The sequence below is a fragment of the Callithrix jacchus genome, chromosome 9 (assembly GCF_049354715.1).
Source record: "Callithrix jacchus isolate 240 chromosome 9, calJac240_pri, whole genome shotgun sequence".
NCBI lineage: Eukaryota > Metazoa > Chordata > Mammalia > Primates > Cebidae > Callithrix > Callithrix jacchus.
This window is the reverse complement of record NC_133510.1, coordinates 60,624,314-60,641,069: the sequence shown is the minus strand read 5'-3', so window position 1 is coordinate 60,641,069 and position 16,756 is coordinate 60,624,314. Positions and strand designations below refer to the sequence as shown.

The following is a 16,756-nucleotide window of genomic DNA, read 5'->3' as shown; positions in this document are numbered from 1 at the left end:
TGAGCAGTGATTTAAGGAATGGCAGTTGTACTATATTATACTGGATCATAACTTTGTGCATGGATTTAGAAATGAATAAATGTACCTTCAATCTCTGTAGCGCCTTCCTGTTTTCAGTTGTGCTTTCACACGCACAATCTGCTTTGAATCTATAACAGTCCTAGGAGGTAGAAAGAACAGTCATTTTTGTTCATACTTTAATGGGCTAAATATAATTCCCATCAATTTGAGATGTGATAATGTGAACTAATTAAGCCTAAAATGTGTGGAAAATAAAATTGTTATTGTACAAATGGGGCTTGGCATCAAATTGACACATTTTATTAAATATAATGTGCAAAATATAATGAAATAACCTCTATTTAAAAAATTGTACAAGGCAGGTATTATTTCAAATGCTTTAGTAACTCATTTTCAATAAAAAGAAATCTGGCATTATAAAAATACATAAAATAATCATGATTTATGTCATTAATTTACATAAGATACTTTTTTGCATAAAACAAAGTTATAAAATAGTTTTAAAAGGTATTCTTATATGAGCATTATTCCCAGTATAAAAATTTTCATAACTTTTTGTAATTTTGGTTCATCTGTATAAATAAAGCATTTTTATCCTTTTAAAATTCACAACTCCATTTTAAAAACATAAGATTCTCTCTCTTTTAAATAAAAGTTCACTTGAGGTAGTATGTTAAGGTTTTCCTTTGGTCTCATTCAGTCTATGTATTCAAGTCGTAAGACTGAAAATTTGGAGTCCTGTAGTTTTCTAAAGTCTGTTTAAAGGTACAAATGTGATTTTCTTCTTGAAAATCTGTCCTTTCTTTCCCTTCTTCCTCTGACCCAGAGTCCAAGTCTGGGGAAGAATGAGCTTTCAAATAAGAGGCTCTTGGCTGACAATCTGATGGCTGTCCAAAGCTTGCATAGGCATCTAGGTGAGGTCTCCTGAGAGCTTTTCCAAATGTACCTGAAAGAAAGAAAAACCTTGAGCACATGGGTCTCTTTGGTAGCATGTGAATCAATAAAGCCAACTGCAAATGAAGAAACATCTTACTCCATGAATATGAATAAATGTTTTCTACAAGTCCACATTATGGTACTCACATACATGTGAATCTGTGTTAGATAGATCACTTCCAGAATGGAGCAAAGGACATTTGCCCTCCCTCATATTTACATTCCCTGAACAAATGCATCTATTCTTTATCATATCTGATGACCTGTAGTAATGTTAGTGGTCATGCAATAAAGTTCCCTACGTTTCCCAATATAAGTTTCCCCATATCCTAGCTGGAAAGCCCACAGACTTTGGTGAAGGGTATGGTATGCTGGACAGTACGATCCAAGCTAACTGGGCCTGAATATAGAAATTTTCTTTCAAAATAAACCTATGTCTTGCCCTTTCTTTATTAATTGTAGCAAAATATTACTCAATTGAATCAAATTCTTGCCAGTCATACAAAACATATTATTTTCGTTTTTCCTAAAAAGGAATATAAATAATTATACTGTGATAAAACATTTCTTAGAAGAAAATATTTGAAAATTCTTTTTTTTTTTTTTTTTGTCAACGTGGCAAGTTGTAGCTGATTTTCCCATCTCCCTCTGCTCAGTGAAAAGATGACCTCAGCTCTTCCATCCCATTGTCCCCATGCATCAGACCAAAAAATCCACAACCTAATCTCGGTGCCAGCCAGCATCTAACACCACCGACTTGGGCCTTAAGGCTGGTTTTCTTTGCCAAAGGTAGTCTAGCTTGTCGGACTAGCAGTTGTTGCTAGGTAGGATGTTGTTTTCCACCCTTTGACTGCGGGTTCAGTTGGAAGCCACCAGACGTACCAAACCACAATCATGCAGAGCACACAACTCCACCCCAAAGGCCGTGGGAGCCTGAAACCACTTTTTCCACATGGCTGACAAGCTGAGCTCCTAAGTCATCCCCAAACTCTTGTCTTGAAGTAGATGCCACACACAGTGCTACCCAGAAAGCTCCTGAGGCTTAGTTACAAATTAAACACATCATCAAGTAAAATCCCATTTCAGACTTTGCTTTTGGAAGCCTTTACGCTAACTAGTAGGATGTCATGGCAGCACCATGGAAGTAGCCATTTTTTACCAGTTTGACATTCAAAGCTCTCACTGATCTCTCACACACAACTTAAAGAGTATGGATCCTCAAATGAGGTACCTGATAACCTAATAAACTTACCCATGAAAGAGTTACTCGAGGCAACTGACGCTGGCTCTGGATTTGCACTAAAATCTAAAGAGGACTTGTTTAGACACAGATTTTTCATTCCAGGTTCTTCGTTTTGAGAGTAACTAGTGTTAAGCAGCTTCCTCGCATGTGAAGGCCATGCGACATTGCTGAAGCTCCGTTCGCAGGACTCTTCTGAAGGATGAGAACATGGGTAGCACTCCGTTTTCTTTATATAACCGGGCTCACAGTGGTCCATTAAAGCTGTTCTTGGGTCAGGACTGCAACCTTTTTAATTTGGGGGTAGTAACAGAAGGAGATGACAGTTAGCACATCTAGAAGTCTCTCTATGAAAGAGAACCATACTCAGACAAGAAAACCACCTACCTGTATAATACATTTCAAAAGGATCTGAGCCATACACATTTCCCTTCAAATACACAGGGCCTGTGGATCCCAAAAAGGGACAAAGGAACGGATCTGTGGTGGCAGCTTCCACATCAGCTTCACTGCTATTATCAATATGGCAGGTCCCTTTAAAACAAAAATCTTAGTCACTGATCCAAGTATTCAAGTGCCATTCACATTCTCCCCAGTTTTGGCTTTTTTTATATGTATAGATGAAAGTTTGACTAGAACATCACATAGACGAAAAAAAATGTGCAGAAATTTACAGTAAGGTTTTAAAAAAATGTATGAGAAGACTCGATTACCCACTGTGCTAGGTGTGCCGGCCTTATTGCTCACTCAGGTTTATAAGGGAATCACTAGTGTGTGGATCCTCCAGCCAAAGCAGCCATGGTCTGAATTACATACCATCAGCACTGACCCCTTCTTACAAAAGGTCCTGAATGACCAGAACCAGGACTGGCACTTGGCCAATGACCTCTTAATGCCCATCTCAAAGATAAGCTCAGCTAAACATATCATCTCATGGGTGTTTGAACCAAACAACACAGAATGATACGCCATTTACTTCTGGACATGGCAGGTGAAGAATAAGTGATATCATCAGGGTTAGAGATGTCATGAGGATCATATGCCTAGAAAGCAGAAACTGGGCAGTGAAAGGTGGTGGTCTGAGAGAAAAGCAAATATGCAGAACGTGATGCAGTAATGCTGGTGGCCCAGAGCTGCTCTGGGTGCAGCCTCATCTAGGCAGCCTGGCACTATTATGCCCCAGTTCTGTCTTTTTAGGTGTTCCTTAAGTGTCTTTTCAGTTAATCCCATTATAGTTTAAGGAGCTTGGGTCTCTACTCTTTGCCATTAAATGGTTCTAACCAGAATACTCATGTCTATGCTCAGATCTTCTAACTCTACACCCTCTATCACTACCTTGCCAAGCACTTATAGTTGATCTCACCACTGACTAAACTGTGAAATTGAAAACAAATATACTTTTCTTCCCACTACAATGTCTGGCACAGAGCATATAATAAATACTTAAGGGAAAAGTTGGTCATATATTTTAGAATAATATTGATGGCTTCCACTTGCTGAGCCCTTAATATGTGCCTAGCACCACAGAGTTTTCCATTTTCATTTCATTTGTACGACTACCTCATTGGAAAGTCCTGTATATGCCCCACAGCACACGGAGCAAGAAATAGGAGTTGGTCTTGTACCAAACCTGTGCTCCTGTGTTATGCTGTCTCATTATTATTCTCAGAATCATGCAGCATTTAAAGCAAGGGTCAGAATTAGACCTCTGAAAGAGGCTGGGTGCGGTGGCTCATGCCTGTAATCCCAGCACTTTGGGAGGCCAAGGTGGGTAGATCACCTGAGGTCAGGGGTTCAAGATGAGCCTGGCCAACACGGCAAAACCCCATCTCTACTAAAAATAAAAAATTAAAATTAAAAAAAAATTAGCCAGGCATGGTGGCACATGGCTGCAATCCCAGTTACTCTGGGGGCTGAGGCAGAAGAATGGCTTGAACCCAGGAAGCAGAGGTTGCAGTGAGCGAAGACCGCATCACTGCACTCCAGCCTGGGTGACAGAGTGAAACTTCATCTCTAAAAATAAGAAAAATGAATAAATAAAATAAAAATAAATTTTAAAAATAGACTTCTCAAAGAGAATAATGCAAACCATTCGACTTTAAAGCCCACTCATGTAACCAGTTAATATCACTTAAGGAAGGAGAACATTCAGGGCCAAAGAACATTAATAACGTAAAGAAAATACTAGATTGCATGGAATAATTAAATTTCTCTAAACCTACTAGTCTTTTTTTAATTGCCAGAAACAAAGATTTTTTTTTTCCTAGTATTTAAGAGAAGGGTCTAGAACTATACAATTTCACCATTGCTAGTGATCTTGGGCCAGGTCCTAAATGTCAGTGTAAATCATGCCTTGTGAAAATGAGTATCATATTTGAGCCCTCCATTATAAGACTACAAAACAATTACAGCCCACGTTCATCTTAAACACATACCACTACTGTCATGCTGTGGTAAGAAAAATCCAGCACCTGAAGATGTGACAAACTGGTGGTGGCTTCCACTTTCTGAAGAGATGTACCCATCCTGCCTGTCAGCTAATGTTCCCTGAGATGACAAATAACTAGGAATATCTGCTGGCAAGTTGGTCTCATCTGTAAGAAACAGGAGCATGTTATTAACCAAGAATGACCATAATTGTCCCACAGGCATCCCATAGGCATAGACTATTTTGGTTTCTGTATACATCAAATTAGGGGAGATCAACCCTGGCAAAACCATCTTGATTGTACAGTATTCTGGAAAGGCAATTAGGGCTTTGCTCCTCTGGGAAGTATAATCTGATTTTTTATTTTATCACCCTCTGGATGCACCTCACAAATTTCAAAACAACAAATGTTTTTAAAGGTTTTTTTTAAAAGATGAAGGCTTAAGAATTTTCATGGGACAGTATGTAAGCTCTCAAATTAAGCTTGATTATTGCCATATTCCGTTTAATATTAATCAATATCTGACTTTGCACATACGAATCAAGTCACAGCTCCTCTTATCCACTGATAACTAAAATCCCACCTAACTCCATGCACATCTGCATACACAACAAGACACACAACCACTGCAGAGAGGAAACCTCATCATTAAGGGGCTGTTCCTGGTTCTCCATCACTATCTTATGAAGGAATTAGAAATAATTTCATCAGTGACTTGGATTTTATCTTATAGCCACAGGATATTCTGATGTCATTTTAACAAAAAGTATTAATCTTCAAACATCAGCTTTATTTGGGGCTCGAGTGTTATTTTTAGCAAACCGTATTTCTGCAGCTTGAAACAAATGAGTCACCCTTCTGAGATGAACTCAGACTGCAAGACACACCTTCTAGAAGTATTTGCAGAACCACAAATACACACGACTCCCGTGACCTGTTGCCAAGCTTCTATTTACACACCTGTGTTGGTAATGCTGCAATCTTCATTCCTCCGCCTTGTGTGGTATATGATGACCACCCACACGAGTGATGTGCCCACCACACAGCAAACCACAGCTATGATCACGACACCCACAGTAGCCCATCCATCATCATCTAACGACGGGGCAGTCATCTGAGGGGAGTCGCAGGTTGGAGTGGGGATCACACTGAGGCGCACGCTTCCTCTCTCAGTGCCAAGGGTGTTGGACATCTCACACGTGTACTTCCCAGCATCGCTGACATCCGAGTCCACAATAATCAGAAGCTGATTGCCTGCTGCAAAAAAGTGCCTCTCGGTTACCAGCAAAGGGCTATCATCTTTGGTCCAGTTCAGTCTGGGGGGAGGGCTTCCTCCAGCAATGCACTGTAGGACGGCCGTTTCTCCCTTGGTTACAGTTCGGTCCAAGAGAGGCCGCAAAAATGATGGCGTTTCTGAAATAACAAGTTATGCTTTTAATTTCCCAAATAAAATTTAGTTTCCAAATCATAAAATGTAGCATTTAAATTTATTCAAATTGCAACCTAAAATTTTATTCTCCCACAACTTACTGGACATGCCTTTTTAAGAGCCTAAACATACACAACATTCACTATTTCACTATTCTGCTTTTACTCATAACGCCAGTTAAGTATATAATAGTTACTATTTTTAAAATTTCAACTTCCCTCACTTTTGCAAAAGTTGGGAAGCTGGTGGGGGTGGGGGCTGGCGGAGAGTGGGAAATAAAACCTTTTTTAAACACAGAAAGTATAAAAATAATTTCAAGCAGAAGGGTATGTTGATGAATAAAAAAATCAGAATCCTTAAGTTTTTTAAATGAAATACTTTAGGGCCAGATGCCTAGGCCTATACTAAAACTCAGACAATAATTTACTTTATTTAGTATCTTAATAGGTTACTTTAATTAGCTCTTTTGAAGATACACACATAATAATTGTGTTTACATTTTTAAAAAGCATTTGTTTAGGTAAAAGATGAAAAAGAACTTTGACTTCCAGAGAGGTATGGTAGGCCGAGAAAAAAGAATAAGGCCTTCCTAAGTTGTTCCTACATTTTTTTTTTTTGAGATGGAGTCTCGCTCTGTTGCCCAGGCTGGAGTGCAGTGGCAATCTCAGCTCACTGTAACTTCTGCCTCCCAGGTTCAAGTGATTCTCCTGCCTCAGCCTTCTGAGTAACCAGGACTACAGGTGCATGCCACCACACCCAGCTAACTTTTGTATTTTTAGTAGAGACGGCGTTTCACCATGTTGGCCAGGATCTCTGATCTTGTGATCCACCCGCCTCAGCCTCCCAAAGTGTTGGATTACAGGTGTGACCACCACGCCCGGCCTCCTACGTTTTTTTATATGTTCTTTATGGTGCTAACACTACTGACATGGACAGCCCAGTGGGTAAATTAGAGGAGGGTAATCCCCTGTAAAAGGGAAAACATCAAAACTTTTACTTGGCCCCTCTCTTTGGAATGGAGGGGACAAGGATTCACCTCACTTGCCAGACTTAAGGATGTCATGCACTCCCTAACTTCAAAGTGTTCAAGAGGCCATTTGCATTAATACTTCCCAGGAAAAGGCAATGCCCCATAGATCTTCATGTCTTATTCTCACAGCTTCTGGCACTTAGGGACCCTGGAGGAGCTAGTATCTTTAAGACTGATTTAGACTATGGAATCTTAACAAATTCACCCACCTAAGACAGTCAGAGTCGCATTTGCAGAAATACTTCCTGCACTGTTCTGAGCTGTGCAGCTGTACACCCCAATGTCCTCTATCTTCACATCCACGATAAAGAACACGTCATCCTCAGGCATCACATGCATGCGTCTCTCCCGTGCAGCTGGGAAGTCTGTGCCCCCATCCTTCTGCCAGGCTATCTGTGGGGCTGGGTGGCCCACAGCAGCACACTCCAAGCGTGCCATGGCCCCAGCTCGTATGGTGAGGTCCATGGGGGTCTTGGTGAATGAGGGAAGCACTGAAATCAGAGAAACAACATAGGCATTAGCACGATGGAGTCTTAGAGGTTCACTTGCATTCCTTTTTATTTTTTTTTGTTTGATGCTTTCAGACTGTCCCTGACATAGATTGGGCAAGGGTTAATTCCAATTTCAAGTCAAGGAAACTAAAGTTGAGATGGAATGATTAAAAGGCTTTCTCAAGGTTACAGATACAGAAACAACGAAGTCAGGATAAAACACAGGTCATCTGATTCTCAGAATGAAGGTCTTTCTGCTATATTCTGCCACTTTTTAGTTTCTTCAATAATGAATTGCGAGATCTTGGGCATATCAATTAATCTCTTTGTACCCTGACCACTTGCTTCATCTATTTTTTTTCTTTTTTCAGATAAACTGGTCATTTATAAGCAGTGGTACTGTTTGGCATAACAGGTTTCCAGTACAGAGGCAAGGGGTCACATGGAGGTGACAGAGCCTGGCTCGGCACAGGACAGCATCTCTCACTTCTTCGCTCCTTCTTGTCATAGTCCCACTTGGAAGCGAGGCCATCGACGGGGTTCACCTTCAGGTCCAGTATCCTCTGGGTCTGCATGGCCACTCACTCATTGTCAAAGGTATGCGGGAGGGGGCCGTACACATAGCACTTCTCCAAGATGATAAGAATTGCTGTAAAGCCGATGAAGAACATGGCAGCACCCACAACCATCTTCCACTCATTGGAGCCCCTGTTCATCTCAGCAAAGCTCTCCTTGAACTGAATACGATACAACTCGACTTTCTCATCCATTGAGAGGCTGCTCCAGAAGGCCTCCTCCTCCTCCTTCAAGGCCTTCTGGCTGGCTGACAGGTGCCTAACATGGGCCACTTCGGGCAAGGGATAGTCTCTTGCCGATCCACGTAACTTGGGAGCGTATAGTCTTCACTCTTCACAACACTTCCGTGTGCTCGTACACACACCGAGGTGGAAATTGCTCGCTTGCCAACTAGGCTAAATACCCTGGTAGCCAACATTCTGCCGTTGCTGCCCGCCATGACTGCCCTCTACACCCGGTGTCCCGCGACCGAAAGAGCATCTATTTTTTTTTTTAAGTACCTGCTGGTAGCTCTAACATTGGGACTTTTAAGATACATGCTTTGTCCTACAATTTAAACTCAAAACTGTTCTTTGTGGCAGGCCACGGCCATCACTTGTTGAGTGAATGCATTAAAGAATCATATTCGAAATCTACCATGGCAGACACAGATAGTTAAATGATCAAGTGGCGAGGATCCTATTGTAAAACTGTATACCTACCACAGAAACAAGAATAGACTTCCATTAACAGTAGCTAACACTGCATTCTACCTTGCAGCCATGTTGCTATATCCTCTACACACATTATTTTACTGAATAAGCATAATGCCTCCGGGGTAAGGACCTATTTTTCCCTAATTGAAAGAGGTGGAACTAGAGGCTGTGACATGAAGTAACCTGCTGAGAATCACGCAGCCACATGCAGGAGTGGCAGGATTCACACACAGATCTCTGAATTAAAGGCAGTGTGCATCCAACATGATGCTTTGCAGCTTCCCAGATCATACAGCACACTGTAAACTCTCAAAGAGCAAAACATGGCTGGGTGCAGTGGCTCACGCCTGTAATCCCAGCACTTTGGAAGGCTGAAGTGAGTGGATCACGAGGTCAGAAGTTCAAGACCAGCCTGACCAACATGGTGAAACCCTGTCTCTACTAAAAATACAAAAAATTAGAAAGATGTGGTGACACATGCCTGTAATCCCAACTACTCAGGAGGCTGAGGCAAGAGACTCACTTGAGTCTGGGAGGCGGAGGTTGCAGTGAGCCGAGATCACACCACTGCACTCCAGCCTGGGTGACAGAGTGAGAATCTGTCTTAAAAAAAAAAGAGCAAAATATGTCTGGTTCATTTCTGTGTTACTCACCACACTGAGTATGGTGTCGTCCTCGATATGATAATTGCAGGTTTAGATACAAATAACCAAGAATCTTAATTTTGTAGAAAGAAAGGTAGGGAAAGTTAGAGTCAGGTGGAGAACTGTGAGGAGAAAGCACAGGGTTAAGATTCAGAGAGAAAAACAGGTGCTTTCTATTTCTAAAAGGTATCTTTAAATGCTAAAGGAAAAGTCAGATCACATACTATTTACTGTAAGCTTGGCTTTGACAGAGTAGGATGAACCAAAGTGATTGGAGATGACACACTGATATTTCCCCTCACTGGCAAATTCCACCTTGCGCAGTCGAAGGATGGTGGTATACTCCATCACCTCGCCACCTTGGGCCCGGAGGTGTGCATAATTTTCCATTTCGGCATCATGTAGTAGTTCATTGTCTTTTTTCCAAGCAAAAGTCATTGGGGAATCACTGCTGCTGGCAGCTGAGCAGATGAAACTCAAATTGGAGCCTTTTATTGCCGACTGTGTTTCTGGCTGAACCGTGATCTGGGGTTTGGGAAAATCATCTGTTCAAAATGGAGAGGAGGAGACAAAACAATGTTAAGGCTCAGGAGTCCAAATACTACTCAAATTTGAACATCAAGAAATGCAGAAACAAACAGCATCTTAGGTTTTACCCTTTGTGTATGTTTTACAGATGGACTAGCAGGCCCTGTGTTGAAATGATACACAGGAAGAGGGTTTATAAAGTAACTCATTCATCTCAAATAGAGACGGATTCCTATTTATCAATCACTATTACCTGAGAAGAGGCTGTTATTTTGGAGCTATCAGAAAACACAGTTTATTCCCGATCCCTTATGCTTTGTATAACAGAAGAAGAGAGCAGTTTAAAAACTTCCAGCCTCATGGATCATTTTCGAATGCTACTACTGTCAGAAACTGCAATTGTTCCCATGTTCTCCTCAAATAAGGAATAGCAACATCAGGAAATCGAACATCAATCATGACTAATCAACAAAGATAGCCATTAACACCCCATTTACCAAAACAGAACCACTATTAAAAAGCAGTAATTTAGGTAAAGCCAATAAGAAAAAAAAAAAGCTGACAGCAAATCATAAAGCATCTCTAAAACAAATGGTAGACATTGGCTTCGGCCTGGAGCTTGGAGTGGTCAATCACGCGGCTGTGCTACCCTGTCAAAGCTACATTATAATTAGAGCTAAGCAACTCTTTCATTCTAAGCAGTTATTTTTAGTTCTCTGTTACTCTTTGGAAAAGTTACCTTTCTGAACTTCAGTTTCTCAGAGATGATCTGAACCCAGAAGGAAACATCTGGGATCTGCCAAAGTGTACTACTGGGGTGCTCTAAGAAAACAACTCTTAAGTGCGTTGAGTGGGTTATGGGGGATGCCTTGATAATCCAGTGCTGCTGTTTTTCAATGCCATATCTGCATACTGTAACTGAAGTGGTTTATTTTCTAAATTATTCTGAAATTCTCATTTAATAAGTCAATGTTCAGATTCACAAGGAAGTGAAAAAAAACTATGGATACTATATATGTGTTTCAAAGTAATAGGGAGTTCCTATTTTGGGACTAAAAAACTATGAAATAAGGACCATGGGAAAGGAGCAGTTTGGGCCCTTACAGACGAATGCCAAAAGCTTATTTGGATCCAAAAGCTACATGAGAAGTTTTATTTCCAGAAACTACTGGCACTGCTTAACGCTGCAACCTTAAAAATATATATCATGGATAAAGCAGTTTTAAGTAAATTCTTAAATGTCAATGCAAAAGAAGGTTAATATTTTAACACACATGCTTAAATATAAGCAAACTCTTGATTTCTTGTTTCATAAACATACTTATTTTTACAGAAGTCTCCATGGCAGCTACTAGTAAATAGCAGTACCATGTAATAGGCAGAAAACTGCACCAGAGATGAAAACTTTTCTTTTAAATCCAGATCTGCTATGAATTAGCTATGTAAAGTTTGGGTAACTAGATTTCTAATGCCGAGATTCTTGGATGCTAAAACAATGGACCTTAAAATTGTTTATAATAAATTCACATTTCCTATTGCTTGTAAATGTTTTACCTACCATTATTTAGCAGCCCATAAATTATTAATAACTTTCTCTTTCATGTGAGCCTCCCAACAATTCTCAGAGTTGGGAAGAGAATAAAAGAGGAGAGTCCCCATTTCCTGGATGCAGAGACTAACATTTAGGGAATTTAAGTTAAGTAGAAGGGCTGGGACTATCCTTCCATTCTGCCAAGATCCAATTTCATTCTGTTTCCACCAAACCATCCTGATGCCAAAACAAAGATGAAGCAATTTTAGAAAATTCTCTTTCCCATCTGTGAAATTAAAATAATCAGCAAACTACAGACCCATTTTCCTCTACCTCAGCACAAATAAAAGCTTTATAAAAAGATCATAAATCTACTCAAAACCATTATTTGGATAAACGGGAGGGAAAAAAGAAGAATAAATAAAAGGCCAGGGCAATACTTATACTCACCACACACAAAGCCATCTGGGCTAACAGCAAAAATGCTTCTTCCTTTTAGCAGCTGAGGATGGGCACAACTGGCATTTACAAAGCTCTGAAAGTTGTTTTCCGCCACCCACTGTGGAAGCCATTTTAGTTGGCAATCACACAAAAGGCTTGATGTATTTAAATGCCTGAGGAGAGTAATTACATTCAATTTGTTCTGTATGAGATGCAGATTTCTACAAGTCAACTAAACCCAAGTAAATATTAACAAAGCAATGAGTTTGGAAACTGAATACACACATCCCATGGAATAAGTATTCTACATTCCATTTTAAAATACAAGGACCTTATCTGGCATGATTTTCTGTTGTTCTTACTGCCCTACTGACACAGAAATGTTAAATTTATCAAAAGTACCTTATAACTGAAAAATTACTACTATATTGAGTCACTGTACTGTATGTGGTCCCACAAAGTTGCGAATTTAAAATAGAAAAAGAAACTCATTACGACAAAAAGAACAAATCAACTCCTTTTTTGTTGTCTAGTATAAAAATTAAGTAATGTTAAGAATGTGCCAGGCACTTTTTACAGATACATAATTGAGGATGACACATCATATGACAGTTTTCCCCTCTATACTTTCAGACTTCGAGAAGGAAAAGAAAAGCTTACAATTGTTGCAGTTTCTTCATTTGTGAAAATGCATTGCCTTGTAAAGACATGATTGCGTTGTCACTCAGGTCTCTGAAAAATCACCAAATCAAATGCATCAGGGCAAACCACCACCATTTTGCGCTCTGGGACAAAGTTTGGGCCCACACTGCCCACCCCATTTGCCAAACAGATACTCCTCTCTATCTATGTGTTAAAATAGAGGATTGAGGCACCCCAGAAGAATCCACTACAAAGCTTGTGATGAAGAACAAGGGCATTTGTATCAGAGACAGGTTCTGTTTTAGTGAAAAAGATTCATTTTCTGTCATCACAAGTTATTTGACTTACTAGAGCCCAAGCTGTTCTATTATTTTATTCTATGATTCTTTATTCAAATTAGTAACTATTAGAAACTTATAAATATACAAATAAAATTTCTCATAATTATGCTTTTAAAAAGCATCATTTATACAGTATTTTTGAAGATAGGCATTCAGTTAAGTGATTTACATATGCTACTGCACTTATTCCTACAACAACCCAAAATACGATGGTATTACTACTCAGCACAAAAGGGAAAGGTCAGAGTTGAAACAATTATTTTCAATTCCAAAACCTATGCTTTTAACCATTAATCTAATTCTGTCATACACAACTCACTAACATAAATGCAGTAAGATGTTTAGACAAGATATACTCGTTAAAACAAACAAATACTTCAGGCAGGAAATTAATAATGAATGTACATTCTGGGCTAATTCTCTTTTTAAAGAGACTTATAAGCAAGCAGTCTGCATTCAAGTATTCACCGTAACGATTACCATACCGTTTTTCTTTACAGGGGTCAGAATATACAAAGGGAATATTGAGTGAGACAAGTGGCAAGAGAAGAAAAAGAAAGAAGGGACCGGACACGGCTAGACAAGGAGGCTCGGGCAATCAAGGAAGATTTACGAAAACTAAAGCAGATATTAATACTCTACTAATCCACTAATTCCATTTTCCCAGAAATGGAATGGGCCAAATGACAAACCCTTTTGGCTAATAGTCGGTTTCAATAAATACTGCAATCTTGGTCTGCTCTTCCAAAACTCAGCTCTGTAGAATCATTCTACTATAATTTGAATTGCCGCACTCACTGTCAGGATGGCTCATAATCCCAGTCTCCCTCAGACTACCTGGTGCAGTGAGACGGTGACGACAAAGTGGTTTACAGACAACAGCTAAATCTTCATTCTCAATATATAGCACACTTGGGAGAACCAAACATGTATTTAAAATTGTAACTTCTCTTCTCCTGGTTAACAGATATTAAAACTTTTGGCTATAAGCATTCCTTAACTGTCAGAGTAGATACTATACATTACGTTGTACTTTTACTTTTTACTGTACAAGTGTAAAACATTCATCCACGGTTTTAATGGGTTGGTTAGTTCCCTTTGTTAAAACATGCACGGTCTGATTCCTATCGAAGTTAGCCAGCTTTCCTCTCTTAGTGGCTGAAAATTCCTGAGTCCCTAAATGACATTTCAGAAGTGTGTGCCAGGAGTTACTGGGAGTAGCGGCAGAGATTATACAGGCAAGAGCTAGTGGGATGCAGGGACACTGTGGAAGTAGGAACAGCTCTGAGCTGAGTACCCTTCCTGACAGTTACTAACTGATGGGTCAAGAAGAAACAAAAGAAAACAACAACAAAGAGAACAATGGTAAGGGGGTTGTATATTTTATAATTAAACAACAATAAGAGACCAAAAATTCTCAAAGTAGTGCTAAAACCCTACATCACTCTTAAGGATAGTAGAACATTATCTTTGTTCTTTAACATCCAAGTCATCTCCCTTAACTGTCCAATGGAATCAATAAACTCTTAGAACCTCCACTTAGCTTAACAATAAAGATAATAATAGCTATTGAACTGTATTCTGATTAAAAATTAAATGAGACAATATATGTGAAAAAGCAGCAAAATATCCAACATATAGTGGATGAACAATATCTAGTAGGTTTTCTTTTTAATTAATCACCGTTTGAGAAAAACAATTAAAAACCCATTAAGGAGATACAGCTTTTGTCCTTAAATACAAAGGAAAGCCTATACCTGCACACTTCTATATAGGTAGGTAGATAAGTAGGTAGGTAAGAAGGCATACGGAGAAAGAGATAGAAAGATAGGGAGATGTTTAAATGCATTTTATGAAACTGGAAGGATGCCAACTAAATTACATTCTAGTTTGTTTTATCTTTCATGACCCAAGAGTAAATGACCATCTTAGAGACTCTGTTTAGGGTAAATTCTGCTACTCACAGATGCTCCAATGCATCCAAACCAGTGAAGGCTTTTTTAGTAATAGATCGAATCCGATTTCCCTGTAGTATCCTAGGGAAAAAAATTACATTGAAACAGTTAATTTAAAAAGCCATTTTGGGGATGGAACTCTCATAAACACGACTGCTTTTTAAATTATGGGTAAACAGTTCCATTTTCTTCAATTAAAGAACATATCCTGTAAAAACCTGCCCGTGCCATCTATTTCAATAACATAGTTCAATATGGTTTTCAAAGCATTCAACAAAGAGCCCAACAAAAATAGGCATTCAAAGAGTTGCTCTGCTGATGAAGTTAAATCATTGTTTTTCAGAGTCCTTTTAGGAATAGGTAGAGACTTTATTTCAAGTAAACTGTCTCAGAACACTAACAAAGCAGGTTGATAGTGAATGCTTTCTCCTTCCCCTTCTTCTCTGTGGATACCTTCATTCACAGGAGTTTAGGACTAGAGGGAGCTCAATTTGAAAACTGCTGGCTTAAAACATGTAATTTGACCATCTGCAAGACCATTTTATGGCTAATTATAAGGTGTTTTCATCCTGTTTTGCTTGTAACCTACCACAGCACTATCAGTGGCTACTAGATTACTTCATTAAAAAAATTCCTGCGAGGACAGTACAACACTGAAGATTTTAAAATGTGGAAGTGCATGCACTAACTTTTACACAAGGATAATTCGACAAGTCTAGGCCCTCAGCAGAGTTGAAAATTATTAAGTGGATTTTAAAGTAAATTACACACATTAAAGTGTTGAATAACACTTTCACCTAAGGAAGAAAAAGCTGATAATATACATCCCGCCTAACAGCACGCATCTGGGGAGAGGATAAAGGGTAGTAACCACATTAAGCACCGATTTCCAATCTCTTCATGATATCAACTTGTATAGCTGACTTCAGTCAAGACAAAGTTTTTAAATCAATGAGTAAGCTAAATTATGAGGCAATTCATACTCACAGCCGCCTGAGTTTGTCAAGCCCAGAGAAAGCGCCATTCATGTCTTCAATAGTCCAGGAAATTTCATTGTTCTTCAGATCTCTAGTTTTAAAAGAAGCATTCCCCTTACAGTGATATGCTCAGAAAGCCTAATATGACCACCTGTGTGGCATATCATTTGTAAAACATTTCTCATAATTCCCCCCATTATCTCCACCTCTTTCAAAATAACAGAAAACTCTTATTTCTTCAACTTATTTCTTACACCCTGCCTGATTCCTTCAACAACATTTTAAGTTTTTTCCTAAAATCAGAAAAAGTTGACGCTGGCCCTATTAATTCCTCTATCAAGATGACTACATTCTGAAAGATCTGAACAGTCTGAAAAATACATTAAACTTTAAAACCACTGTTCCAACCACACATGCAGAAGTTTGCCAAAGCATACAGCATGTCTTTCAATTATGTAATGCTTCAAATAGTGAACAGAGCAAAGGTTTCTGACAGAGCAAAAAATCAAAAGCCTACTGAACATCCTTAAATTACCATTTGAGAAATTTTTCAAAGGTCAATTAATTCAACTCCCTTTTCTTTCTCTTAGGACAGAGATCAGGTTGAGGATATAACTGGCATGATAAACGGCATCTTCCTTCACTGCCCTTTGTAGACCTTTTTACTCCAAGTCGTTTTTAATCTGCATTTTATAAAGAAAAAAATTGGTGGACTTAACACTTGTTTCCCTCTTACACAGTTACCAACTTCCTGGAGACCCTGAGAAGGCTAACTGTAATCACCAAAACAAACTGATCACTGTCCTTTTCAGCCCTTTACAAAACGCATATGGATGAAATGGATCCATTT

General features: G+C 39.2%; 1 protein-coding gene and 1 pseudogene across 3 annotated transcripts in view; both read right to left on the bottom strand.

Moving 5' to 3' along the window:
• Positions 1–305: 305 nt before the first annotated feature.
• LRIG3 (leucine rich repeats and immunoglobulin like domains 3) overlaps positions 306–16,756 on the bottom strand; it is a 48,530-nt gene continuing 32,079 nt past the window's right edge. For 2 of the 3 annotated variants that reach the window (XM_054238336.2, XM_009004128.5), the window contains 11 exons: positions 15,917–15,997; positions 14,939–15,010; positions 12,652–12,723; positions 12,001–12,164; positions 9,716–10,036; positions 7,295–7,576; positions 5,587–6,039; positions 4,633–4,791; positions 2,585–2,731; positions 2,210–2,485; positions 306–967 (listed from right to left, as the gene is read on the bottom strand). In XM_054238336.2, the coding sequence (XP_054094311.2) occupies positions 723–967; positions 2,210–2,485; positions 2,585–2,731; positions 4,633–4,791; positions 5,587–6,039; positions 7,295–7,576; positions 9,716–10,036; positions 12,001–12,164; positions 12,652–12,723; positions 14,939–15,010; positions 15,917–15,997 (2,272 nt within the window). In that variant the 3' untranslated portion in view covers positions 306–722. The remainder of the gene's footprint in view (positions 968–2,209; positions 2,486–2,584; positions 2,732–4,632; positions 4,792–5,586; positions 6,040–7,294; positions 7,577–9,715; positions 10,037–12,000; positions 12,165–12,651; positions 12,724–14,938; positions 15,011–15,916; positions 15,998–16,756) is intronic. The other variant, XM_009004129.5, reaches the window with a different exon arrangement.
• LOC103795280 (cytochrome c oxidase subunit 4 isoform 1, mitochondrial pseudogene) lies at positions 7,818–8,602 on the bottom strand (annotated as a pseudogene).